The sequence below is a fragment of the Chiroxiphia lanceolata genome, chromosome 27 (assembly GCF_009829145.1).
Source record: "Chiroxiphia lanceolata isolate bChiLan1 chromosome 27, bChiLan1.pri, whole genome shotgun sequence".
NCBI lineage: Eukaryota > Metazoa > Chordata > Aves > Passeriformes > Pipridae > Chiroxiphia > Chiroxiphia lanceolata.
The window spans coordinates 2050289-2077177 of record NC_045663.1 but is presented as its reverse complement, the minus strand read 5'-3'; the positions used below and the strand labels follow the sequence as shown (position 1 = coordinate 2077177).

General features: G+C 51.7%; 1 protein-coding gene across 1 annotated transcript; it reads right to left on the bottom strand.

Moving 5' to 3' along the window:
* Positions 1–1554: 1554 nt before the first annotated feature.
* PIAS4 (protein inhibitor of activated STAT 4) lies at positions 1555–23257 on the bottom strand. The gene is made up of 11 exons (XM_032711836.1): positions 23154–23257; positions 17548–17998; positions 11081–11165; positions 9461–9502; positions 8985–9075; positions 8568–8696; positions 8377–8482; positions 5959–6032; positions 5252–5412; positions 2768–2898; positions 1555–1941 (listed from the first exon to the last, which is right to left on the bottom strand). Exons 1-11 carry the CDS (start codon positions 23178–23180, stop codon positions 1736–1738), a joined length of 1503 nt encoding a protein of 500 aa, XP_032567727.1. The 5' UTR covers positions 23181–23257; the 3' UTR covers positions 1555–1735.
* Between the last annotated feature and the right edge of the window lie 3632 nt (positions 23258–26889).

Here is a 26889-nt window from a genome sequence, read left to right as displayed (position 1 = left end):
TGCAGGTCACCCCACTGTCCCCAGGGGGTGTGACAGTCCTGCAGGTCACGGGCACCATCCCCAAGTTTGGGGGTGGCCTGCAGGTCACTGTCCCCACCCCTGGGGGTGTGACTGGCCTGCAGGTCACCTCACTGTCCCCAGGGGGTGTGACAGTCCTGCAGGTCACTGTCACCATCCTCAGGCGTCCTCAGGGGTGGGGGTGACCTGCAGGTCACTGTCACCATCCCCAAGTCTGGGGGTGGCCTGCAGGTCACGGTCACCATCCCTGGGGGTGTGCCAGTCCTGCAGGTCACTGTCACCACCCCTGGGTATGTGACTGGCCTGCAGGTCACTCCACTGTCCCCAGGGGGTGTGACAGTCCTGCAGATCATGGTCACCATCCCCAGGTGTGCCCAGGGGTGGGGGTGGCCTGCAGGTCACTGTCACCATCCCCAGGGGGTGTGACTGTCCTGCAGGTCACCTCATTGTCCCCAGGGGTGTGACAGTCCTGCAGGCCACTGTCACCACCCCTGGGTATGTGACTGGCCTGCAGGTCACCCCACTGTCCCCAGGGGGTGTGCCAGTCCTGCAGGTCACTGTCACCATCCCCAGGGGGTGTGACTGCCCTGCAGGTCACTCCACTGTCCCCAGGGGGTGTGCCAGTCCTGCAGGTCACTGTCCCCACCCCTGGGTATGTGACTGGCCTGCAGGTCACCTCACTGTCCCCAGGGGTGTGACAGTCCTGCAGGTCACTGTCCCCACCCCTGGGTATGTGACAGTCCTGCAGGTCACTCCACTGTCCCCAGGGATGTGGGGGTGCCCTGCAGGTCCCTGTCCCCACCCCCGGGGGTGTGACTGCCCTCCAGAACCAACCTCAACGAAAAGGGAATGCGCAGCCCTTGTCAGTCTTCAAAAACACCAAGTTATTGCACTTCAAAAATACAACAGATTTGTGGTTCCAGCCCCTCCCTCCCCTCCCCTCCCTCCCGACATTCCCCCCCCCATGGCTTCTGCTCAACTAAAACGAGTCACTACGCACAAATCTCTACGTTTCCCTTGGGATTAGGATCAAGATTCCAACCGTGTCTCTTTGCATGAGGTGCAGAGCTGCTGGAGCTCCTCTCTAAGAACAGTGCGCTTCCAACCCCGCCAGCTCAGCCCTGGCACCCCATGCCCCCTCCCTTTTCCCCACCCCTACAAACCCTCCCCTCTATCCTTGCTGGGTTATACAACCCCACCCCCCCCCTCACACACAAACCCTGCCCTCCCCCTCCCTCCCCCACCCCCAGCAAAACCTTTAGATTAATTAAGGAATGGTTATTTAACAAGAGGATCAAACTGCCCACGGCTTTGGAGATGCAGGGCTGGGTGTCCTGGAGGTGTGCAGGTGAACTCCCTTGATCCTGGTATCCAGGGGAGGGAGGATCCTGCCTGGCTTAAGACACTTTCCTTCCTTCAGGCTCCAGTTCAGGGTCAGGCTCTGAGTGGGGTCGTTTTCCAACCAAGAAGCAGCTCAAAATGGTTTGTTTGTGGTTTGTTTTTTTTTTTTTTTTCTCTTTTTCGCGTTTTGTGGTTTTTTTTTTGTTTTCTTTTTTTTTTTTTTTCTCTCTCTCGTTTTAATGAATAATTCGGAAGAGGAAAGTCAGAGGAGATGAGGGAGGGAGGGAGATGAGGTGGGAGAGGACGTTCTCCCCCTTTCCTCCAGTTTAATAAGCACCAGAGTATTCAAGTGTGTCCGTCGGGACGCGGAGCCACGTCAGCAGGCAGAGACTAAACCCTTCTCGTAAGAGCAGCGTCGTTTGGGTTGGGGTCCCTCGTCATCATCATCCTCTTCCTCGTCCTCCTCCTCCTCTTCCTCGGAGGATGAGCTGTCCAGTGTTAAATCCACAACATCTGCGGGGGCTTTGCCGTTCTCGCCGTTGCCGGCGGGGGGGGGAAGGAGCCCGTTCACATCCGAGGAGCCTGGAGAGGGTGGGGGGAGAGAGGAGGGAGTGAAACCCAGGGCAGGGGATGTTCCAGCACTCCTAGATGGTCAGACTGGAGGAGGGAAGGATCCAGGGAAACCTGAGAGCACCTTCCAGGGCCTAAAGGGGCTCCAGGAGAGCTGGAGAGGGACCTGGGACAAGGGATGGAGGGACAGGACACAGGGAACGGCTTCCCACTGCCAGAGGGCAGGTGGGATATTGGGAAGGAATTATCCCACTGCCAGAGGGCAGGTGGGATATTGGGAAGGAATTATCCCACTGCCAGAGGGCAGGTGGGATATTGGGAAGGAATTATCCCACTGCCAGAGGGCAGGTGGGATACTGGGAAGGAATTATCCCACTGCCAGAGGGCAGGTGGGATACTGGGAAGGAATTATCCCACTGCCAGAGGGCAGGTGGGATACTGGGAAGGAATTATCCCACTGACAGAGGGCAGGTGGGATATTGGGAAGGAATTATCCCACTGCCAGAGGGCAGGTGGGATATTGGGAAGGAATTATCCCACTGCCAGAGGGCAGGTGGGATACTGGGAAGGAATTATCCCACTGCCAGAGGGCAGGTGGGATATTGGGAAGGAATTCCTCCCTGGCAAGGTGGGGAGGCACTGAAATGGATTTCCCAGAGAAGCTGTGGCTGCCCCATCCCTGGAAGTGTCCAAGGCCAGGTTGGAGCAACCTGGGAGAGTGGGAGGTGTCCCCGCCCACGGAACAGGATGAGCTTGAAAGTCCCTTCCAAGCCAAACCATTCTGGAATCCTGTGATTTCCTACAGGGATTTCAAGCCTTTATCCCCATGGGGACTCACCTAGAACTAAGATTGGGCACTGGGGGCTGCAGCTCCTCTCCTTCTCAGCTCGGATGGGACACCAGGAGCCGTCCACCAGGTACTCGATCTCATCCGCGTCTTCACATTCCGTCAGGATCTTGGACAGGAGCCTGCACGGGAGACAGGAGGAGCTGTCACACCCCAGGCAACCAGCACAGTGTCTTTAGTGACTCTGCATCCTCTACCTTCACCAGCCCTACATTTCAAGGCAATGTGATGCTGGCAGAAGGCTCCTGAGCTGGGAGCCCTTGGGAGTCGTGGAATTTATTCCCCATAAAACCAGCGCCGGTTCTGAGGGTGAAACCATCCCAGGCCTCCCCGACTGGGAGCACCCAAACCATCAAGCACCACCTTAATTAGGTGCAATTAAAGACAGTTTTGCCTCTTCACCCAGTTTCCCAGGTACTGCTTCCAGGCAGAGCCTGTTGCCCCATCCCAGGGACATTCCCAGGGACATTCCCACCGTGGCATTAGCAGAAGGTGAAATATCCTGTCACACTGGGAAATCAGCAATCCAGCAAGCAGCACCTCGCTTCCATCCTAGTTTTATTTCCCAAATCTCCACAGCTGCCACCAAAACAACACATGGAGCCTCCCTGCAACAGGAAAAGCCTGTTCAGGACTGAAAATACACCTGGAGTGGATCCCTCGAGGTCAGGCCTTGCAGGGATCCAACTGGAATGAGGCCCTGAGCCCAGAGAAACAGGGGGTTTGCTTTATTCCCTGTGTCCCACTGTTTGCCTGGGATGTTTATTTGGACCTGCAAGGTCTCATTCCCCCCTGGACTCGAGCATTTCCCTTCAAGGAGAAGGGAGAATTCGTAGCAAAAAACTTACAAGCTCAGGAGAAGCTTTAGGCCCCACCAGTGAGAGAGTTTCAGCTTTGCCCAGCTCCTGCAGGAATTGTCTCCACGGACAATCCCATCATCCAGCAGAGCAACCACCAAGCTGCACTTCCCAAAAAGCTGACAAGGCCCTGAGGATCCCAGACCCGACCAACCACCTCCCTCCTCGGGAGCCTCTGGCTCTTCCCTGACTCACAGTGCCAGGTTTCCTCAGCCACTTCCAGGGAATCTGAAACAACCTTCATCCAACAGAACCAGCACCAAAACTCATCCCTGAGCAGTGCAGAGCAGGGATTAAAGGCTGCTGAGCCTTCCCCTGTGACACCCTCCTCCTCCTCCTCACCCAGGACACGAGGGGCTTCCACAGCCCAACCCCTCCTACCTTCCCCTTGTTAGGGATCTCCAAGGAACTGGATTTTCCTGTTGGGGTTGGCCAGAGGACAAAGCAAACAGGTTATCTGTGCTGAGGCTGCTCCAGCCTCTAGACTGCCTGGAAAGCCACAGCTCCTGGATCCAACGAGGAGCCACAAACACGGTGACGCTCCGAGAACCATCGGCCCGGCCCTGGGAACAGACTCGTGTGCCAGGGGAGCTGGATGCACCCCAAAAACCACTCTAAACCCTCCCCACTTTTGAGGGAACCTGCATCACAGGCCAATTGCACGAGCCATGAGGGTGGAGCTGGTTTTCCAGAAGGCAGGAACCACGTGTCTGGCTCCAGCAGTCCTGGGGGTGGCTCGGGGCTTGCCGGTGGTCCCAGCCCACAGACGGGCTCCCAGAATTTTGGGGCAACAAAGCTGCTTCCAAACCCACCCCAAAAGTGCTGCACCAAAGGTTTGATCCCTCCCAGCACATCCCATAGAGACCTGGGGGGCCCTAAAGACTCCAAGGAAGGGATCAACCCCCACTGGGTGTCCCCAGAGGAACCAGGATTGGGAGGCTCAGGGAGTCTAAGTGAATGGGGAAAACCTCCAGCCTGGACAACATAACCAAAGCATTTAATTCTGTCCCTCCACTGCATCTGAATCTCCTGCTTTTCCCCCCTGGAAAATACAGCAGGAGTTTCTATTGAGGGATCTTTCCCAGCCCTGTCACCAAGACACCCACAAGAGCCACAGGAATTGTACTGAACAGTCACACAGATGGAACAAACTCTTCCCAAAACTGCCTCTGTGCCTCAGTCTCGAGGGCAGGACGCTCTGGTTGATGGAGAAGGTCCCCAGACCAAATTTGCAGCGTGCCATGAACTGCCTGTGAGCTGCTGAGCACCTCACACCGAGGCAAACAAGATGTTTCCTGTCAAAAATCCTCTTCCCGGGTGTTCACGAAGGGATTTATTCCGTGCGAGGAGGCATCTCGTCAACCAAGACACCAGCCTGTGAGCGAGGCAGCAAATTGTCAATCCTCAAAATGCTTCAGTGCATTCCAAAAAAAAAAAACAAACAACCAACCCAAGAATGGCACAGAGAGATCTGGGTCTTGCTGCAACACTTCAGAGTGGATATTCTGCACCGGCAGAATAAATTTGGGGGAGAGCTTTGAGGCGGAACCTCTCGAGCGAAGACGCTCAGAGCGAACGAGGAGAGGAGAGGAAGGGGCTGGGAGGGGTCCAAGCTCACCCATCGATGATGAGCTGGTCGTAGGGGGCAGGTTTGTCACACACAGGGCACATCCACGTGGGCTTCTTCTCATTCATCTGCAGGTAGAAGACGGCGTCGAAGCACTGCAGGTGCGCGCAGGTCTCCGCCCGGCACGGCACCGACAGACGCATCTTCACCAGCTGTGGAACCAAGGGCACCACGTCAGCCAGGGGACAGCCCAGGAATCCCCCAGTTCCCCTCTGAAGGAGAAGGATTTGGGAGTTTGTAATGCTGGTCCAGCAGGGGGTTTGGGGTTTGGGGTGAAAACGGTCTAAATAGAGGAGCGGAGCCAGGCTGGGAGAGCTGGGGGGGTTCAGCTGGAGAAGGGAAGGATCCAGGGAGACCTGAGAGCACCCTCCAGGGCTTAAAGGGGCTCCAGGAGAGCTGGAGAGGGACTTGGGACAAAGGATGGAGGGACAGGGCAAGGGGGATGGCTTCCCACTGACAGAGGACAGGGTTAGATGGGATATCAGGAAGGAATTCTCCCCTGGAAAGGTGGCGAGGCCGTGAAATGGATTTTCCAGCGAAACTGTGGCTGCCCCATCCCTGGAAGTGTCCAAGGTCGGGATGGAGCAACCTGGGCTGGTGGAAGGTGTCCCTGCCCATGGCAGGGGGTGGCACTGGATGGGCTTTAAGGTCCCTTCCAACCCAAACCAGGCTGATCCCACGGGAACAGCCGGACTCACCGGACAGATGAGGGACACCCGGACACCCGTGGTGGCGATTTCACTGTCCGGGTCCAGGCGTAGCTTCTCCTTCACTGCAGGGAGAGCAGAGGGCACAACACTGAACAGCTGCAAATTCCAACCTTGGAAACAAGGTGCAGCACAGGAGGAGCAGCTCACCCACAGCCCTTGGCTGTGTACGAGTCCTTTTCCCTCCCAGGGAGGGAAGGAGTGGATGGATTCAGCTCCAGCTCATGGCAAGACTTCAGGAGCGAAGTCAGTTTAGGCTCAGCTGGTCAGAAAGCAGGGATAAAGTCAAATTGAGAGTAAACACATCCCATCATTTTCCCACCAGGTAAATGAGCCTCCTCTTAGCACTGCAGCTCTTCAGCTCCTACACTGCCCAGGTCAGTCATTCCAGCAGAATGTTTCCCAGGAACACCAACAGAGCCAGAGGTTCCCAGCTCAGAGCAAGGCAGCCATGGAAAAACCCATCCCAGCAGCCATCCAGGATATAGTTGGGAAGGATCAGATGTTAGGAAAGGAGGGCTCCTTCCCCTGCTGCTGCATATCCCCAAAAAGAAAACCCAGAGGAGCTGCAGGGCAATCAAAGAGAGCAGCAGGCAGGGGGGTCCCACACGGGCAGGTTCCACACCAAGGGTGCCAAAAAAAAAAATCAACAAAACGAGCTTTGAACTGCTCCCCAAGTCCTGAGGAGGAGCTGCTGCTCCCACTGCTGCCTGCAACGGCCTTTGACACTTCCAGCACCATTTTCCTTTGGAGCAAGTCACCCATTTCTTTCGACCTTTTCAGATCATAACGAGACATCTCCAGACAGGGAGGTTACATGCAGTCCTGCAACACCCAGCTCTAATTAGAGAGTGACTTCTCACATGTGAAATTCCCAGGAGATTACAAGATTTGGGGTTGTTTTCTTCCCATTAGGAGCCTTTTTATCCCAGCTTAATTTTTTTTATGAAGTTCTTTGTCAGAGCATCAATAACTCGGGAGACACGGGAAGGAGAAATGGATTTTTTTTTTCTAGGATCTCCTGATCAGGATCGAGGTGTTTGGGATGCACAGCCATGACCTCTGTTCTTAGAAAATGTCCCTGTGCTAAACTCCACAGAGTCTTTTATGCAAAGGAAGGTGAGTCAGCAATGAGATGCCACCAAAGCCAAAGGGCAGCTTGAGTGACAGGGAATCACTCACAGAACAGAGCAGAGCAATGAAAGCAAAGTTCTGGATTGTCCAACAACTGCCAAGCAGCAAAACCCAAAGGGACAGGAATAAAGACAACATCCCTACTTGGTTAAAGTCACCAAATGGAACTGATCTCTGCCCTGAAGTTCCTGACTCAGTAAAACCGGAGGCACAGGCCTGTGGAAAAGGCAGGAGAGCTGCTTGGAGAACCTCTGCCTGCCACTCCCAGCTCCAGAGGCCATCCTGGGAGTGCTGGCTCTGAGGGAATGGCTCCCAGTGCTCAGCTGAAGCATCAGGAGAACGAGAGGATCCTCTGAAGTTTAGGAGAACCTCAGAGCTCTGCAAGACCAGTCAGGTAAAAACTGAAAGGAAAAAATGTGGCAGCTGTTGCCAAGCAGGGGCAGGCACTGCAGTGCCCACTGCCAGCACCCCAGGGAATGGCCTGGAGTGCCAGGGAAGGGTTAGCTTGGGATCTTAGGAAAAGGTTCTCCCCCCAGAGGGTGCTTGGGTGCTGGAACAGGCTCCCCAGGGCGGTGGGCACAGCACTCAAGGGGTATTTGGATGATCCTCTGGGGCACAGGGTGTGACTCTTGGGGATGGGCCTGTGCAGGGCTGAGGGTTGGACTGGATGATCCTTGGGGGTCCCTTCTAACCCAGCATATCCTGGGATTCTGTGAAGTTCCAGCCAGGACATCCCTCAGTGCTGGTGAGGCCACCCCTGGAGTGCTGTGTCCAGTTCTGGGCCCTCAGCTCAGGAAGGACATGGAGGGGCTGGAGCAGGTCCAGAGAAGAGCAACGAGGCTGGGGAAGGGACTGGAGCATAATTCCCATGAGGAGAGGCTGAGGGAGCTGGGGCTGTTCAGCCTGGAGAAGAGGAGGCTCAGGGGAGACCTCCTCACTCTCTCCAACTCCATGACAGGAGGGGGCAGCCAGGTTGGGGTCGGGCTCTTCTCCCAGGAACCAGCAGTAAGACAAGAGGGCTGGGTCTGAAGCTGTGCCAGGGGAGGTTTAGGTTGGATATCAGGAAGAAATTCTTTCCAGAGAGAGGTGCTCAGCCATTGGAATGGGCTGCCCAGGGAGGGAGTGGAGTTTAAGATGAGACTGGATGTGGCATCAGTGCCACGGGCTGGGAACCACGGCGGGGTTGGATCAAGGGTTGGACTGGATGATCTCAGAGGTCTTTTCCAACCTGGCTGATTCTCTGATTCCAGGATTCATGGAGCCAGAGGGACTCACCAAGTGCTTTGCAGAGCTCCGGGTGTTTGATCCCGATGGTTTTCAACCTCTGGAGCAGCTCTGCCGAGGTCATCTGTCGCACCAGGTACAGCCCCACCGAGTAGCTCTGAGGAGAGAGGGGAGGCAGAGGGTGAGCAGGGCTGCTCTCCTGCCCTGCCTGTGGAATTCTGGGCGGTTCCCTTGGCACCCACCTTGCCATAGTTGCCCCAGGTCACCGTGATGCGGTTGGTGGCCGCCGACAGGTACATGAGGTGCGTGAGGTTGATGGGACGACAGGGCCTTTTGGGTTCCACCCCGGGTTTGTTTGATGGGTAGTAGCCCTGAGGCAGAAGGATTAAATGTATTTATTCACCTTTTACTCCTCCACGGGGTCAGCTCCACCGAATTCCACTCAGCTCTCAAGGATGGGGGGAAAAACACGGAGCTGAATGGTCAGAGCATGAAGCAGAAGTGAGTTTTTTTACAGAATTTCATTAACAACGAGGTTAAACCACCAGAAAATTAGCTTTAAACTGAGCAGGGGCATTTTTACAACTCTTGGCATTCATAGGAAAATGGAATTCCCTTCTGAATCCTGCAAATCCTTCCTGGATCCCACGAATCCTTACCGGCACGGAGCAGTAACTGTGGTTCACCTTCACGGCGATGTTGGGAGGGTACTGATCCTCCTGAGGAGAACTGGTGTCTGTGTAGCAGATTCTGGAAAAGAAAGGGCACAGTTCTGAACATCTCCAGTGCCCAAAAAGCCCTGAACATCCCACATCCCAATCCCACAGGGGAGCCAACCCAGGTGTGGCAGCTGATGGGCCACTTGTCCAGCACCAACTCCAGCAGGACGTGCAAGAGGAGGTCAAAAAGCAGAGTTTAAGATGCTTGAGACAGTTCTTTGTGCTCTTTACAGCTCCCTGTGAATTCTCTTTGGAGCTACAAAATCCACATGGAAAACTGGCTGCCTTGTGCTGGAATGTTCCCTCCTTCCCCCGGTGTGAAGCTGCCCCTCTGGAATCCTTCCTGCATCCAGAGGATCTTCCAATCTCTCCTGGGTTTTTAGGGTTTGGAAATCAGCCCCCATGCCCAGACCTACCTTAGCACCACCTGAACTGATTTCACCCCGGGTTGCAACTCCCTGGTAAAATTAAAGAAACAGAAAGTTCAGATTAATTAAAAAAAAAAACAAAACAAACAAAAAAAAACCCCAAATACCCACCCAACCCAGCTGCCAATTTTACCAGACTCAAGAGCTTCACTCCTTCTTAATTTTTTAACATTCCTTTAAAAAAATTACTTCAAGGATTTTTATTTAAATTGCACAATTCCCCCTGTAAATATCAGTGGTTCTGTAATCATTATAATTATTTTTTTTTTTTTTTTTGCTTAATGCCCCAACCCACAGCTTTTAAAACTCTTCAGGTGAAAAGTCTCCCCTTTCCCTTCTGCTGATTTGTGTGAGAATTTATAAAAAACTGGGTTTTAAGGTCAGGTTTCCCTGCCAGTGTTCAAGACTCCCTGTGTTTTAATTATTCAGCTAAAGCTGCTCATGCAAACCAAGGGACTGAGTGTTATGGCACCTCTGAGGATATTGCAACCTTCAGCAGGGCCATTCCTGACAGGATCTGAAGTGGAATCAGGGAAGTCATGGATATACAGAACAAAGGGATTTTATTAGGGGGCAAAAAGGGGTGTGAAACACCCTCTAATTCCTGCACAAGACTCAGGGCTTTAGGGGAAAATCCCCAAATTAGTCTTGATTTGCCCCTGAGAGTATTTCACGTTCCAAGTCAGGGCTTTAGGATAAATTTTGGGAATGGGAGGGATGAAACCTGGACAGACAGAGGCTGATGGGGCAGTTTTAGGGGTGGGGACATCACACCTAAAGCTGGACCTGTGTGAGCATTTCAGACTCTCAGAAATATTGGAGTTGTTCCTCAACAGGGACAGTTTTTCCCCCCAAAATCTGAATATGGGGAGAAAAAAGCATCAAGAACCAGCAGTATTTTATCCCCCCCTGAAAGAAAGAATCCCATGGTCTTTTAACCCCTTTCTGTGAAGTTTTCCAACAGCCTCCCCCTTCTGTCAACCCACAATAACCAGGATATTGGAGAAATTCCGACCCTTGAACATAAATATCTGTTAAATATGTTTCTCTGTAGCACGAAGAGAAATATTGGGAAGGTTTTATGCCTCATTTTGGGAGGAATTCTTCTGCATCAGGGCCCAAGGGAGCAGGTCAGCCAAGAGGAAACCTCCCTGCCACCTCTTGAGGAGCCTCATTGTTGGAATCCAAAGTTGCATTTTCCCATGCCAGAGGTCAGGGAAAATCCTAATCCAAGCTGGTTTTCCTTAGACAGTTCCTATTCCATCCTTCCCAACTGAGGAAGCTTCTTTTCCCATGCAAAACAAAGCTTTAAAGTCTGGTTTTTTTCCCCCTTTTGAAAGGGGAAAAAACCTTGCAGATATTTGATATTCCCAGCACAAGCTCGGGGTCATCCAGGATTTATTCCCATTTTTCCTGCCCCATGGAAAAGGGAGACTGGAAGAGCAAAAGTCAGATTTAAGGGGTAAATTTGTGCCTTCCACCTCCCAGAAGCTCTGCTTTCCGTGGCCTCCAACAAATCCTGGCAGAGAACAAAAGTTTCCATGAGGAGGGAACACAGGAATTATCAGCTGTGTTTTCTTGGATTCTTGACACCCAAGGAGAAAATACCTGGAATTTCTGATCAGCTCCACTTGTCTTGGTGTTAATGCAAAAATACACGGACTTTCCTGAAGCTTCTCGTTGTTCTGGGGGACTGGGGAGGAGAAAAAAAGCAGATTGAGCATCAACCTGAAAAGGTGATTTTTTCATGTTCTCTTGAGTCCCAAGCCTTGTTTTCTCTCACAGAACTCCCAGTTTTCCTGTGTTTTGAAAATTCTGATTTATTGCTCTCCTGTTTGGTTTTAACAGCACAGGATTTGGAGTTGTGGGGGTTTTTTTAAGGATTTTATTAGTATTATTAGTTATTCAATATTATTATTTTATTAGTATGATTTATTATTTTTATTATATAATATATAAAATAGATATTATACATAATATATACTATATAATATATATTATATATACACACTATATATAATATATATATTATATATACTATATACTATATTATATTATATATGCATACTATATATATAATATATAATATATATACTAAAAATACTCCTAAATAATAAAAATATATTTTTAATATATATTTTCATTATAATATATATATTATATTATATATTTACACTATACATATTATATATATAATATATATACTAAAAGTACTAAAAATAATAAAAAAAAATTTTTAATATATATTTTTATTATACAATATATATATTATATATATACACTATTTATATAATATTATATATATATATTAAAAATACTAAAAAAACCCTAAATAATAAATAATAGATATTTTAATATATATTTTCATTATACAATATATATTATATATACACACTATATATTATATATAATATATATACTAAAATACTAAAAAAATATATTTTAATATATATTCTTATTATATATAATATATATTATATATAATGTAATATATTATATAAAATATATAATATATAATTACTTATATATGTTTTATATTATATATGATACAATTACATATATTATATAATTCTATTATATTATATATATTATACATATAGTCATATATCATATAATATATATTAATATAGTAATAGATATTAACATAATACATATAATATATAAAATATAAATATTATTATATATATTATATATTATATAATAAGAAATATATATATAATAAGAAATATATATATTAAAAATATATATTTTTATTATTTGGGGGGTTTTTTAGCATTTTTTAGCATCCCTCCCTTCAAATAATCAAGGAGCCACCAAATCCTGGGTTCAGCCCATCAGTGAGACCAGAACTCCAAAAAAACCCCAAGGGATAAAACCATGGAAAAGCACCAGGTTGAGCAGGAAGGTTCTGGAAAAGAAAAAAACCCCACCCCAGCAACAAAAAGCTCAGCTCAGAGAACCCCAAAACCAGCAAAAAAAAACCAGACAAAACACGACTTGGGCCAGAAACTCACTTTTAGAGGTGTTTTCCCAGCCCCCAGCGTTAACTGTGGCTTTTTAGCCCCCAATAATCGGGAGATTAAACCCATTTAAAGTGGTGAAAAGGAAGCCTGAGAGCTCCAAAAGGTGAAATTTGGTAATTCAGCTTTAAAATATTCAGAAAAGCCACTAAAAATAGGAATAATTAAGACACCCCCCATGAAATTTTTGTGGAATTCCAGTCTCCACCCAAATCTCTCTTGCCCAAAAGCAACCAGCACAAGTCAAAGCATTTCAGGAGTTATTTTTAGAAAGGGATGAATGAGAAGAACAATAACAAAAAGTGACTTTTAATGTTGTTATAAACAGTGTCCCACGAAGACAAAGCAAACCTGACGAGGAGAATTATAAGCTTCATGAATCATAAGTTCATTTTTTATCTTGCATTTATATCAGCTCTCCCTTTATAAAAAAAAATTATAAGGATATAAAAGGCATATAAACCACACATATATAAAAATATAAAGGCACAACTGGCATAAAGAGGACAAAAAAACAGTCATGTTTTTGAGTTAATAACTCTGCTGTGGGTATGAAGGAAGAGAAATGAGCAGCAGCAGCAAATTTTCCCTGTTTTCCTTCTTTTTTTACTGTGGGAGATCCTTCTCCAGGCAGGAATTGAGGAGTCTTCCTCATGGAAAAGGGCTGGAGAGGGACACAAAGCACTTACCTGGACACAAAAAAAAACCAGCTGAAGGGAAAAGAAAACTCAAAGATACACCCTGGGGATGCATCTTGTTGGCAGCAGAAATCAGAACTGGGGGCTTTGGAGAGAAGGGCAAGAGAACATTCCCTGAAAAACCAGGAATAAAATCTCTGGGATAAACCCTGGTGAAGTCCCAACTCTCCTTTAAAATGGAGAAGGAGCCCAAAATTTGGGAGGTGCCTGCTCAGGGAACTTAATCAGGTGTTCACCTCTCACTGAAAAAAAAAAATATTGGGGTTTTTTAAAGCTAAATGTTGGAAAATAAGGGACTTTTCTCCTTTTTTTTCCAGGCCAGAGGCCTCTGGACACAACTCAGCTCCTGTTGGCTCTTGGGATCAACTTCATTTAAGAGCTGCCAAAAGCAGGAGCTCAAGTTTTAAGCAAATTCTCCCAGTGAGGATTTGCTCCCAAAACTTCCAGAATCCAAGAAAACACTTGGCAAACCTCATCCTAGACTTTCTGGGATTGCAATGGATTCCCACTCTGGGAGGCCAAGTTCCCCTGAAGGTCTCCAGCAGGAGGGTCAGACCCCAAAATAAGGCCTCATTTCAGGGTTTGGGGTTTCCCTGCAGAAAGCTTTGTTTTCCAACTTAATATCCCACATTATTGTATCCCCAGGGAAGAGAGGTCACGTTGGCATCACCTTTGGAGATTCCAAAGGCAAATTCCAGCTTTGGGGAAGGGCTGGAGCAGTTTTAGTGCTCCCACAGGAGAGAAGAGTTGCTCAATCCAAGGGGAAACCCAACAAATCCCGGCAGCACCCTCCGGACAACGCGGCCTTGCTGCACTCCAAGGTTGGTTGTGCCTCCAGAAGGCTCTTTATCTACAGAATCCCAGGATTATTTGGGTTGGAAAAGTCCTCCAAGGTCATCAAATCCAACTTTTGGCCCATCCCCTTCTTGTCCCCCAGCCCAGAGCACTGAGTGCCACGGCCAGTCCTTCCTCGGACACCTCCAAGGTGGGGACTTCATGGTAAATATTTGGGATAAAAACCCCTGAGAATTCCTACATTCACACTGTTTCACCCCAAAAGGTGCCAGAGGATAAGGAAAGAGCTCAGCAAAGAGCTGAGGCACCACAAATACTCCCCTGAACTCCTCAAAACCCAGCCCAGGAGAGGCCTCAGCGCTCGATCCCTCTCCGAGGCGTCGGATCAGGAGTCATTTGAAGCATCATCTCCCCGAGGGAATCTCAGGATTTCCCTCAATTAGAACAATCCTTCTGTGTTTCATCCTCAGACCACAGCAGGGAGTGCTCATGGACATAATTTAGGTGTTAAACTCAAACCTTACGTGGGGTGTGTCCCCCCCCAAAAAAAGTGGGATATCGGCCGCTCCACAACGGAGCCGACGGATCTGCTTTGAGCTGGAACACCTTCCTCTCCAAGGATAACAGTAATTGGAGAGTCCTTTAGGGAATCTGCTTCCAGGAAGCCCAAATGAGGCATCACCCACCTCACCTTTGATCCCAAAGCAATTATCTCCAAGAGGCAGGAGAGCCTGTTCATTAAGGAAGGAACACGGAAATGAAGCTTCTCCCACTCCCAGCACGGAGCTTCAAATATCCCTGTTGGAGCCCAGGGAAAAGCCCCAGGAGCAGGGGGGGGTTCTAAAGGGATCTGGGATTTTCCAGCTCCTTCATCAGGAGCTGGGCAGGAGCTCAGGCTTGGTCCAGGCACAGGATGAGAAATCCAGGCAACAAACCACGAAGTGGTTTCATTTTCCCACGTGGAAAAACACTTGGTTTGCCTCAGAGTGTTTTATCACAAAATCATGGAATATCCTCAGCTGGAAAAGGACCCCCAGGGATCATTTCATCCAGCTCCTGGCCTTGCACAGGACACCCCAACAATGCCACCCCTTAATGGGATGTTATTCCAGCTCCCAGCTGCTCCAAGGGAGCAAAGGGAACACGGGGAGACAACCCCGGGTTGGGGAGACACAAATGTATCCTCATTCCCATCACTGCTGCAGAAGGAATTACAGAGTTGCAGAAGGAATCAGAAAGTTGCAGAAGGATTTAAAGAGTTGCAGAAGGATTTAAAGAGTTGCAGGTTACCAGGTTGGGAAAATCAAACCAGTGTCGGGAAGATGTTGTGGGTTGTGCCCGGGCTGGGACAACGAAACCTGAGGATCTGCTCCCACCCAGCTCCTCCTGGCTCCTCAGAAACCATGGAAAATGAGCCAAATATGCTCCAGGGAATTTGCTGCTGACCCTGGGGAGGTGTCACCTTCCAGGGGGGAGACACCTCATTTAATGAGCCCTTGCTTCTGAGGAGATTTAATGCCAATTTTTAACACAGGAAGTCCATCCAGGCTCTTCTCCTGCCTCTGGATGCTCTTCCACCCTCTTGGAAATCAGTTTTCCTTCAAAACCCTCCCCTGGCATTACCAACACACTGCACATTTAAGGCTGAACAAACCCATTCCCCAAACATTTACGAGGTTTTAGCTTTCCACTGTCACCCCTGAGCTGTTTTGATGTATTTAACACCTCCAAAAACGATGTCAAAAGTGACTAATTAGCCCTTTTTCTTTTTCTCCCTGTCTTTTTTTTTCCCTCCAAGCCACAACATTTTTTTTTCCCAGCAGCTTCCCCAAGTTCTCAGATGGTTTAGTTGTGGAGTCTGACATTACCCCTGGATTTATGAGGCTCAGCAGAACACAACTTCTCCCCTCCACAGGCTGAATTTGCTACCAGAACATTCTATTTAACATCCCTGACAACACCCTTTGTTTCTCCAAACCAAAAAATCAGTCTCCAAGCCCCAGGGGAAAAAAAAAAAAAAGGCACTTCTTCCAGTTTCCCCTCAAAAATTCACAGCACCACGTACAAATAAGCATGGAAAGCACAAAAAATAAAGCAAAAAATACAGTTTGATGTGTTGCCACCCTCTTTCATCCACAGGATGCTTCAGGTCAGGTATTTTAAGTGCTGAAAAGTGGTATTAGTGTAGAATAGGGCAGCACATTCCATAGGAATAGGAAGGGTACAGGCAAACAAGGTGGGATTTTGAGTTACACCTCCAAGTGACCACGTTCCTGGTCTAAGGAAAGGAAGGAAATCACAGGAGCACGGGATGGTTTGGGTTGGGAGGGACCTCAAAGATCATCAACTGAGAGATTTCTGAGTCAGGGCAGATGAAAAATAAACAGGGAAACCCAGAAGTCACAGAATCAGGGAATTCCAGGATGGTTTGGGTTGGAAGGGACCTTGAAGCTCATCCTGTTCCATGGGCAGGGACATCTCCCACTATCCCAGGTTGCTCCAACCTGGCCTTGGACACTTCCAGGGATGGGGCAGCCACAGTTTCTCTGGGAAAACCTGTGCCAGGGCCTCCCCACCCTCCCAGGGAAGGATTCCTTCCCAATATCCCACCTAAATCCCTCCTCTTTCAGTTTAAAACCATTCCCCTTTTCCCAACTCCATCTCTCCATGTAAAAAGTCACTCTCTCTCTCTTTGTTATCAGCCACCTTTAAGCACTGGAAAGGTGAGATATAAATAACAGGCTTTAAAGTTTAAGTATGAGGGGGAGAAGGGGGAGAGGGGGAAGAGGAAAAGTGGGATGGGGAAAGAGAGGGAGGGAGAAAGGGAAGAGGAAAAGGGGGAGAAAGGGAAGAGGAAAAAGGGGGAGAAAGGGAAGAGGAAAAAGGGGGAGAAAGGGAAGAGGAAAAAGGGGGAGAAAGGGAAGAGGAAAAAGGGGGAGAAGGGGAAGAGGAAAAAGGGGGAGAAAGGGAAGAGGAAAAAGGGGGAGAAGGGGAGGAGAAAAAGGGAGAGAGGAAGAGGAAAAAAGGGGAGAGGGGGAAGAGGAAAAAGGGGGAGAGGGGGAAGAGGAAAAGGGAGAGAGGGGGAAGAGGAAAAGGGGGAGAGGGAAGAGGAAAAGGGGGAGAGGGAAGAGGAAAAGGGGGAAGAAGAAAAGGGGGATGGGGAAAGAGGGGGAAGAGGAAAAGGGGGAGGAGGGAAGAGGAAAAGGGAGAGAGGGAAAGAGAAAATGGAGGAGAGGGAAGGAGGAAAAGGGAGAGAGGGGGAAGAGGAAAAGGGAGATGGGGAAAGAGAGGGAAGGAGAAAGGGAAGAGGAAAAGGGGGAGAAGGGGAAAGAGAGGGAGGGAGAAGGGGAAGAGGAAAAGGGAAGAAAGGGAAGAGGAAAAGGGGGAGAGGGGGCAAGAGAGGGGGGCAAGAGAGGGGGGGCAGGAAGGAAGGGCAGGAAGGGGTCCCCACCACCACATCCATCAGCTTCTCCTGCCTCCCAACCTCCCAGAGCCTCAAACCCACCTTTCCCACCACTCTGCTCAGGCCCTTTCCCCCTCCCCCTCCCTCCCCCGAACTCACCCAGCTCCGTGGGCTTCAGCAGCTCGTCCAGGGTGGTGTAGAAAGGGAGCTTGACCAGGCGAACCTCGGGCTTGGCGACTTTGGGAGGCAACCTCCCGAGTCCGTTCAGGTATTTGCCGTAGAGGGCGGGGTAGTCGATGTTGGGGGTGGGCAGAGTCCGAGCCACGGCGCTGCCGCGGTCGTAGGACGAGTGTAAGGGCAGGGCCTCGGCCCGGGGCTGCGGCGGCGGCGGCTGCTGCTGCGGGGGCGGCGGCGGCGCCACTTCCGAGCTCTTCTTGCTGTAACGAGTCTCGTAGAGCTCCTTGATTTTCTTGAACACCTCAGGGCTGCAGTCAAACTGGACCAGCTGCAAAGCTCGGGTCACTAGTTCGTGTTTAAGTCCGCTTTTACTCCTGCCAACAAAACCCAGCAACATCTGAAGATCTGAGACCCGGAAACTCATCACCATGTTCTGGGGGATAAAAAATTGGAGAGGGTCTTATAGTTATGAGAGGCAAAGGTTGTCGGTTCTTGATTTATTCATTAGAAGGCAAGCTGTCAAAAGTTCCACCCCCAGAGTTGTGCAAACTCGGTGTTGGTGCTTGGTTTGCTTCCCTGGTTCTTAAGGGTTTGAATGACACAGAGATCAGTGATTGGAATGGTGTAATTAGAAAAATTAGAGAAACACCAGGATAGGCATCGAATTGCACAGAAATCACTGATAGAAAACTACCAGGATAGGCACCAAATTGCACAGAAATCACCGTGATAAAAAAAAATCACTGATAGAAAAACACCAGGATAGGCACCAAATTGCACAAAAATCACTTTTATAGGAAAATACCAGGATAGGCATCAAATTACACAAAAATCACTGATAGACAAACACCAGGACAGGCACCAAATTACACTAAAATCCCTGATAGACAAATACCAGCATAGGCACCAAATTATGTAAAAATTAGTGATAGAAAACCACCAGGATAAGCAACAAATTACACAGAAATCCCTGATAGACAAACACCAGCACAGGGATCAAATTACACAAAAATCACTCTGATAGGAAAATACCAGGATAGTCATCAAATTACATTAAAATCACTCTGATAAAAAACCACCAGGATAGGCACCAAATTGCACAGAAATCACTGTGATAAAAAGCACCAGGAGAGGCACCAAATTTCGCAGAAATCCCTGACAAACAAACAGCAGGATAGGCACCAAATCACATAAAAATCACTCTGATAAAAAACCACCAGGATAGGCACCAAACTACACAAAAATCACTTAGATAAAAAGCACCAGGATAGGCACCAAATTACATAAAAATCAGTTTGATAGGAAACACCAGGATAGGCACCAAATTACACAAAAATCACTCTGATAAAAACCCACCAGGATAGGCACCAAATTGCACAAAAGCCCCTGACATAAAAACATCAGGATAGGCACCAAATTACATAGAAATCCCTAACAGAAAAACACCAGGATAGCACCAAACTACAGAAAAATCACTTCAACAAAACCCACCAGGATAGGCACCAAATTACATAAAAATCACTTTGATAAAAACCCACCAGGATAGGCATCAAATTACACAGAAATCCCTGACAGACAAACACCAGGATAGGGATCAAATGACACAAAAATCACTTAGAGAGATGCTCCAAGTGAGCACCCTGGAGACAGGTCAGCTGGAAGCAGAAGTGCCCACCAAGGCCTCGAGCAGCAGGTCCCACGTGCAGAAGAGCACAGGAACTCCTTCAGCACACAGGCTCGAGGCACCCAAACCTCCCAGGAAGAGAATTCCCTCCCTCCTCTGGGAAGAGAATTCCAGGGAAAATTTCCTCCCCAGTAGTGATGGCATGAGGCAGAGGAAGGGAATCAATGGGAGCTGGGTGGCAGGTGAGGCTCAGGCAAACCGGGGTCACCAGTCCTGGATTTCAGGAATGGGCCAAAAACCCCCTCCAGAATCCCTCCTCCATGCCCAGGATCTTTGGGAACATCCCCTTTTTTAGAGGATGGAAGGATATTAAGATGGTATTGACCTGGAGAGGTTGGAGAGTTGGGCTGGTTCCAAGGGGATGAGGTTCAACCAGGTAAAGGGCTGGGTCCTGACCTTTGGCCACAACAACCCCCGGGGACAGAGGGGCTGGAGAGCAGCCAGGCAGGAAGGGAGCTGGGAGTGGGGATGGACAGTGAGCTGAACAGGAGCCAGAGTGTGCCCAGGGGGACAAGAAGGCCAATGGATCCTGGCCTGGAGCAGGAACAGTGTGGCCAACAGGTCCAAGGAAGTGATTCTTGCCCTGGACTCAGCGCTGGGGAGGCCACCCCTGGAGTGCTGTGTCCAGTTCTGGGCCCTCAGCTCAGGAAGGACATTGAGGGGCTGGAGCAGGTCCAGAGGAGAGCAACGAGGCTGGGGAAGGGACTGGAGCACAAGTGCTGTGAGGAGAGGCTGAGGGAGCTGGGGCTGTTCAGCCTGGAGAAGAGGAGGCTCAGGGGAGACCTCCTCACTCTCTGCAACTCCCTGACAGGAGGGGGGAGCCAGGGGGGGGTTGGTCTCTTTTCCCAGGCAACCATCAGCAAGACAAGAGGGCTGGGTCTGAAGCTGTGCCAGGGGAGGTTTAGGTTGGATATCGGGAAGAATTTCTTTGCAGAGAGGGTGCTCAGCCATTGGAATGGGCTGCCCAGGGAAGGGGTGGATTCTCCATCCCTGGAGGTTTTTAAGGTGAGACTGGATGTGGCATCAGTGCCATGGGCTGGGAACCACAGCGGGGTTGGATCAAGGCTTGGATTCATGATCTCAGAGGTCCCTTCCAACCCAGCTGATTCCATGATTCCATGATTCCATGATTCAAGAGAGCAGTGTGTTCCCAGAGAACATCTCCAAGCCCCACGTGGGTGCTGTGCCAAGCACTCCATGATCCCAGCCAGCAGCTGCCTTGGTGGCTCCCTGGAATTCTCAATCCCGGCGTGGGATAAGCAAGAAAACCCATCTCAGCCTCCCAAAATTCCCCCTCTCTGTGGGAATTCAGCCCTGGAAGCATCAGCACATTTAAAGGCCAGGCTGTGCCACACTTCCCATCAGGTTAAAACCCAAATTATTCCTGTTAATTATTCCATGGTTACAGCTTGGGCAGGTTGGTGTTGCAGTTCCCTGGAAACCAAACAGCCTTAAAATTGCAAAATAAAGAAAAAAAAAGAGCTTATAAAGTACATGGGTTTGAAAATTTAAGCTGCCCTGGAAATGCACTTGATAGATATCCACACATATTCACCCAATATCCTTCCTGGTTTGTGGGGAAATATGGGATTTCAAGAAGAAATCCCAGTTCAAAAACAATCCAGCAGCAAAGATCCAGCAGGTCTCTCTTCCCAAACCTCCACCCCGCTCTTAAATTCAATAATTATAAAAAAAACCCTAAACATAAAAGTCAGTTTTCTGTGGAATTTACAGTAGTCTTATAATTTCCTGGAATAAAACAGCTACAGGTTATTATTATTATTTTAATTAAGAAAGCTACAGCTGATTGCAGAGATGCTTAACAGCCACTTTTGGATGTGTGGGAATTAAGACTGGAGAGAAAAATGCCATTTGATTTTCTCCTTTTTCATTAAAAAGATGTCATTTCATCTGCAAAGCCCAAAGCTGGAGTTAAAATCTCTGGGAGTCGTGATGTGTCCCAAAATATCTTGGATGAGGGGGGGAAAATAAAAAGGAATTAAAGAGAAAAGGGGTTTAACTGCCAGAAAATCAGGATTTCAGAGCTCTGGATTCGTGGGGCTGCTCCATCAGATCCCACCTGGGAAATCCCGGAGAAATCCAGGGGTGACTTCCCAGGGAATTCTTCCCAAGGGATTCTTCCCAAGGAACACTTCCAGGGATGACTTCCCTGGGAATTCTTCCCAAGGAACACTTCCAGAGGTGACTTCCCAGGGGATTCTTCCCAAGAAATGCTTCCCAAGGAACAATTCCAGGGGTGACTTCCCAGGGAATTCTTCCCAAGGAACGCTTCCAGGGATGACTTCCCAGGGAATTCTTCCCAAGGAACACTAGCAGGGATGACTTCCCTGGGAAGTCTTCCCAAGAAATGCTTCCAGGGGACACGTCCCAGGGAATTCTTCCCAGGGAATGCTTCCAGGGGTGACTTCCTAGGGAATTCTTCCCAAGGAATTCTTCTCAAGGAACAGTTCCAGGGGACACGTCCCAGGGAATTCTTCCCAAGGAACATTTCCAGAGGTGACTTCCTAGGGAATTATTCCCAAGGAATTCTCCCCAAGGAATGCTTCCAGGGGTGACTTCCCAGGGAATTCTTCCCAAGGAACAATTCCAGGGGTGATTTCCCAGGGAATTCTTCCCAAGGAACGCTTCCAGGGATGACTTCCCTGGGAATTCTTCCCAAGGAACACTTCCAGGGGTGTCTTCCCAGGGAATTCTTCCCAAGCAATGCTTCCCAAGGAACAATTCCAGGGATGACTTCCCAGGGAATTCTTCCCAAGGAATTCTCCCCAAGGAATGCTTCCAGGGATCACTTCCCAGGGAATTCTTCCCAAGAAATTCTTCCTAAGAAATACTTCCAGAGGTGACTTCCCAGGGAATTCTTCCCAAGGAATGCTTCCAGGGGTGACTTCCCAAGGAATTCGTCCCAAGGAATTCTTCCCAGTAAATGCTTCCAGGGGTGATTTCCCAGGGAATTCTTCCCAAGGAACGATTCCAGGGACGACTTCTCAGGGAACTCTTCCCAAGGAACGATTCTAGGGGTGTCTTCCCAGGGAATTCTTCCAAGGAATTCTTCCCAAGGAGCGCTTCAAGGGACACGTCCCAGGGAAAAATTCCCAGGGAATTCTTCCCAAGAAATGCTTCCAGGGGTGACTTCCCCGGGAATTCCTCCCAAGGAACGCTTCCAGGGGACACTTCCCAGGGAATTCCTCCCAAAGAACACTTCCAGGGGACACTTCCCAGGGAATTCTTCCCAGGGGACACCCCCCAGCCGCTCCTTCAGCACCGGCTGTCCCGGGATGCTGCGGGGAGGCACCGGCCGGTCCCGGGCGCTGCCCCCCCACCCCCGGCGGGACACGGGGAACCCCCGGCTCCCACAGCGGTGCCCGAGCACCGGGATCCCGAGGGAAAACAGGGATCCCGAGGGATAACCCGCTCCCTTCCCGCGGCATTCAAGAGGCGGCACGAGCCGCCTTGGGAACACAACACGAGCGCCGGCAGGAATTGGCTTCACCCCCTCACCGAGGGCCCTCAGGGCCGCCCCGCACCGGGCACCGGGCGGGGGGCGCGGGGGCAGCACCTGCGCTAATTAATCCCGCGAATTAACAACTGGCGAGGTCAGCCCAGCCCCGCAGGGGTTGCCGGCGGCGCCGCGGGTCGCCCCAGCCCGGTAAAAGCCCGTGAGGTCCGGCGGGGGCCGCGGCCCTGCGGCCGGGGCGGGGCAGCCCCCTGAGGGGAAGGGGGGGGGGGGGGGGAGAGAGAGCGGCGGGGGCGGTGCCGGGGGGGCGCCTCGCTCGGCGGTTCGCGGCGCTGCTCCGCCGCGGCCTCCTCGCCCCCGCCGGGGTCCCGCCAGTGGCGCGCGGGGGATCCCGCGGGCGGGGCGGCGGCGGCGCCGCTTCCCCCTCACCTTCGCCTCCACCAGCTCCGCCGCCATCTTGGGCCTCCAGCGTCCACCGCGCCGGGCGCCGCCGCCGCCGCCGGGTCACGTGACCCGCCCCGAGGGGGCGGGGCCGCGCCGGAGGGGAGCGGCCCAATCCGCGAGCGAGCGGCGCTCTCCGGCCACGCCCAAACCGCCCCCCCTCCCCGCGCGCGCGGCCACACCCCTCGAGGCCACGCCCCGCGCGGGGAGTCTTAAAGGGGCCGCGCCGCGTAAATTGAGGGGACGCCGAAGGGGGGGCACCGGGGGAGGGGACAAAGGGGGACAAGGGGGGAGCGGGGGTGGGAAGGGTGGGAGTGGGGAGGGAGGCGGCTCTGCGGGCGACAAGGGAGGGAGAGCGGGTGCGTGTGGAAGGGCGGGGGGTGCTGCCCCCAAGATGGCGGCAGGTGGATGCCCCCGGGGCAGGGCAGGGCGCGGGGTGGGCACGGGGGGCTCAGGGGGTTCGCCCGCCGTTCTGGGGCTCTGTGGGGTGTCCCCGCTGAGGAGGGAAGCCCGAGGGGGGGGTCCTGGAGGGGGGTGAGGGCCTTGGGAGGGGAGGGGTGGGGATGGGGAAGGCCCCCCCTGTGGCCCGGGGGGGTGGGGAAGGGTCTCCCTGTGCTTTGGGGGGCCTGGGAAGGGTCCCCCCGTGTCCCGGTTCCCGGGGTGGGGGTATGGGGAAGGGCCTCTCTGCACCCCGTTCCTGGCATTCCAGTCTGGGCTCCCTTTGGCTCAGGGTCCCCCAGGACAGTTTTGTCCCCAAATAGAGGGAATCACCTGATCCCCTCGCTCGTGGTGGCACCAGGAAACGCTCCTGAAGAGCGGGAGGCTCTTGGAGGCTTTTCTGGAGAGAGAAAAAAAATCAACCACTCTGGAGAAAAATCCAAGGAAACAGTGGGTTTGCTCTCTGCAACTCCCTGACAGGAGGGGGGAGCCGGTTGGGATCAGGCTCTGCTCCCAGGGAACAAGGGACAGGAGGAGAGGGAACGGCCTCAAACTGTGCCAGGGGAGGGTCAGGCTGGACATCAGGAGGGATTTCTCCATGGAAAGGATGCTCAGGCATTGGAAGGGACTGCCCAGGGATGTTTGGAGTCCCCACCCTTGGAAGTGTCCAAGGAAGGACTGGACGTGGCACTCAATGCTCTGGGCTGGGGGACAAGGTGGGGATGGGTCACAGGTTGGACTGGATGATCCTGGAGGTCTTTTCCAACCTCCATGACTCCGTGATCCTGTGGGTTTGGATCTGTGCCTTCATCAGAGAAACCCAAAGGACGCCACCCTCCTCATCCTCCTCATCCCACAGCAGCCTCTGCTTGAAGCTGAACTTGCAAATCCCACATTTTCCCGTGGGATCCTTGGAGCTGCCAGAGCCTGGAGGGACACTGTGGAACAGCCTTGATGCCTCCCAACATTCCTTCCACTGGGACACAATCCCACAGGGAACACGAGGCGTCTCCTGGCCCAAACCTGCTCCGTGGCAATGACATCCCAGAGACCCCCCAGCCCTTCCTCACTGGTCAGTGTTTGTGCCCCTGTGGGCAACATTAACCCATTAACATTAATCATGTATAAAAAACCAACTTTTAATAATAATTATATCTATATTTAAAGTATAATAATATAATATTTATGATATATAGCAGCCTGCAGCTTCCTCAGGAGGGGCAGCTCCAATCTCTACTCCCTGTGAGCAGGGACAGGACCCAGGGAATGGCTGGAACTGTGTCAGGGGAAGTTTGGGATGGATTTCAGGGAAAGGTTCTTCCTCCCCAGAGGGTGGTTGGGCAGTGCCCAGGCTCCCCAGGGCAGTGGGCACAGCCCCAAGGCTGCCAGACGAGGGTTTGGATGATCCTCTGAGGGACAGGGTGGGATTGTTGGGGTGTCCTGGGCAGGGCCAGGACTTGGACTGGATGATCCTTGGTGGTCCCTCTCAGCTCAGGAGGTTCTGTGATCTAAATGATTTTCCCCCATCCAATGGATTTTCCCAGTTCCCCTGGGATGTGGTTGCTCTGTTTCTATGGAGCAGGTGCACACCTGTCTCCTCTCCATCTCCAGGTAGAGTTACCAGGGGGTAACTCCAGGATTTAGGATGAAGCACGGGGAGAGGTTTTCCAGCACTTTCTCCTCCTCCTCCTCCTCAACCCTGCACACTAATTAAATAAAAAGGCAATTAACAGTTTCCTAGGCAGACCAATATGTTAATCAGGCTCCCCAGTTTTCCCTTCCAGGCTGGCAAAAGCCAGGGTTGGTGCTAAAAATCTGAGGGATTGCTATGGAAACCCCAGTGTGGCTGATAACTCATCCTGTCACACCAGGAGAGCCGGGGCCAAATCCAGCCTGGGTGCAGCTCCACCACTGTCCTGCCCATCCCTGCCTGGGAAAGACAGGCTGGGAATGTGCTGGGAATTTGGGAGCTGCCACTGAGGTGCTGTGGGGGCAGTGAGTTGGATTAAGACTGAGAGAATTGGGAATGTGCAGCCTGGAGAAGAGAAGGTTCTGGAGGCACCTCAGAGCCCCTTCCAGGGCCTAAAGGGGATCCAGGAGAGCTGGAGAGGGACTTGGGACAAGGGATGGAGGGACAGGACAAGGGGGAATGGCTTCCCAGTGCCAGAGGGCAGGGTTAGATGGGATATTGGGAAGGAATTCTTCCCTGGGAGAGAGCTGAGGCCCTGGCACAGGTTGCCCAGAGAAGCTGTGGCTGCCCCATCCCTGGAAGTGTCCAAGGCCAGGTTGGAGCAATCTGGGCTAGTGGAAGGTGTCCCTGCCCATGGCGGGGGGTTGGAATGAGATGATCCTTAATGTCCCTTCTAACCCAAACCATCCTGTGATTCCATCTGTGTGAGGTTTAACGCTGCATCTCACAGAGGTGGAGCACCGGCCTCCTGTGGTGCCAAGGAGAAGGGAAAAAGCAGGAAAATATTTATGGTGTGGAGCCTGAGAGTTGTGTCCCCCATCTCTGGAGCCCCTCTGGGGTTGTGTCACCCCCCGTTATGGTGTCCCCACCTCCCCTGAGGCTCCTCCATCGTGTCCAGCCTCAGTATCCCAACCCACTGGGAGCATCCCGGGGGTTTGGCCCTTCCATGCTCTGCTGGGATGGGATGAATCCCCCCTGAACTGCACATGGGCTCTTCCCATGTGGTGCACAGCCATTCCACAGCTTCTGGAAGGACTCACCCACCACCCAGGGGGACCCCAGGGTGCCAGTGGGACCCTCAGAGCCCTGGGGCCGGGCATGAGCGGTGCCCCCGGGGCTGCGGGGTGAGCCGCCTTCCCCTGTGCTGCACCCCCGGGGGGCACACGGGGACACCGCGGTGCCCGAGCCCGAGCCCTGTTGGCTCCACAACGCCCCTCCTGCCCCGGGGGGGTCAGGCCGGTGCCCGAGGGGGGTCCCCCATCCCGGTGCTCCTGGTCCTCCCCGCCAGCAGGGGGCGCCAAAGCACCGAAGCCCCCGTTATCCCCGTCCCGCCCGGCGCATGCGCAGTGCGGGGACCCTGCGGGGCCAGGGCGGGACCCGGTGCGGGTTCCCGGTACCGGGGCTGACACGGGGCTCAGCCCTATCGCCTCTTCCTGTGAGCCCTCCGGGGCTCGTCTGCTGCTCGAGTGCCACGGGTGGCGGGGCCCTCCGCGCGCCGAGAGCGTTACGGGGACTTTCCCCCTCTGCGGCCCGGCAGGGCAGAGCGGTCATTACCGCTCGCCGTTTTCGGTACAGCGACGCGGGTGTAGCCCCGGT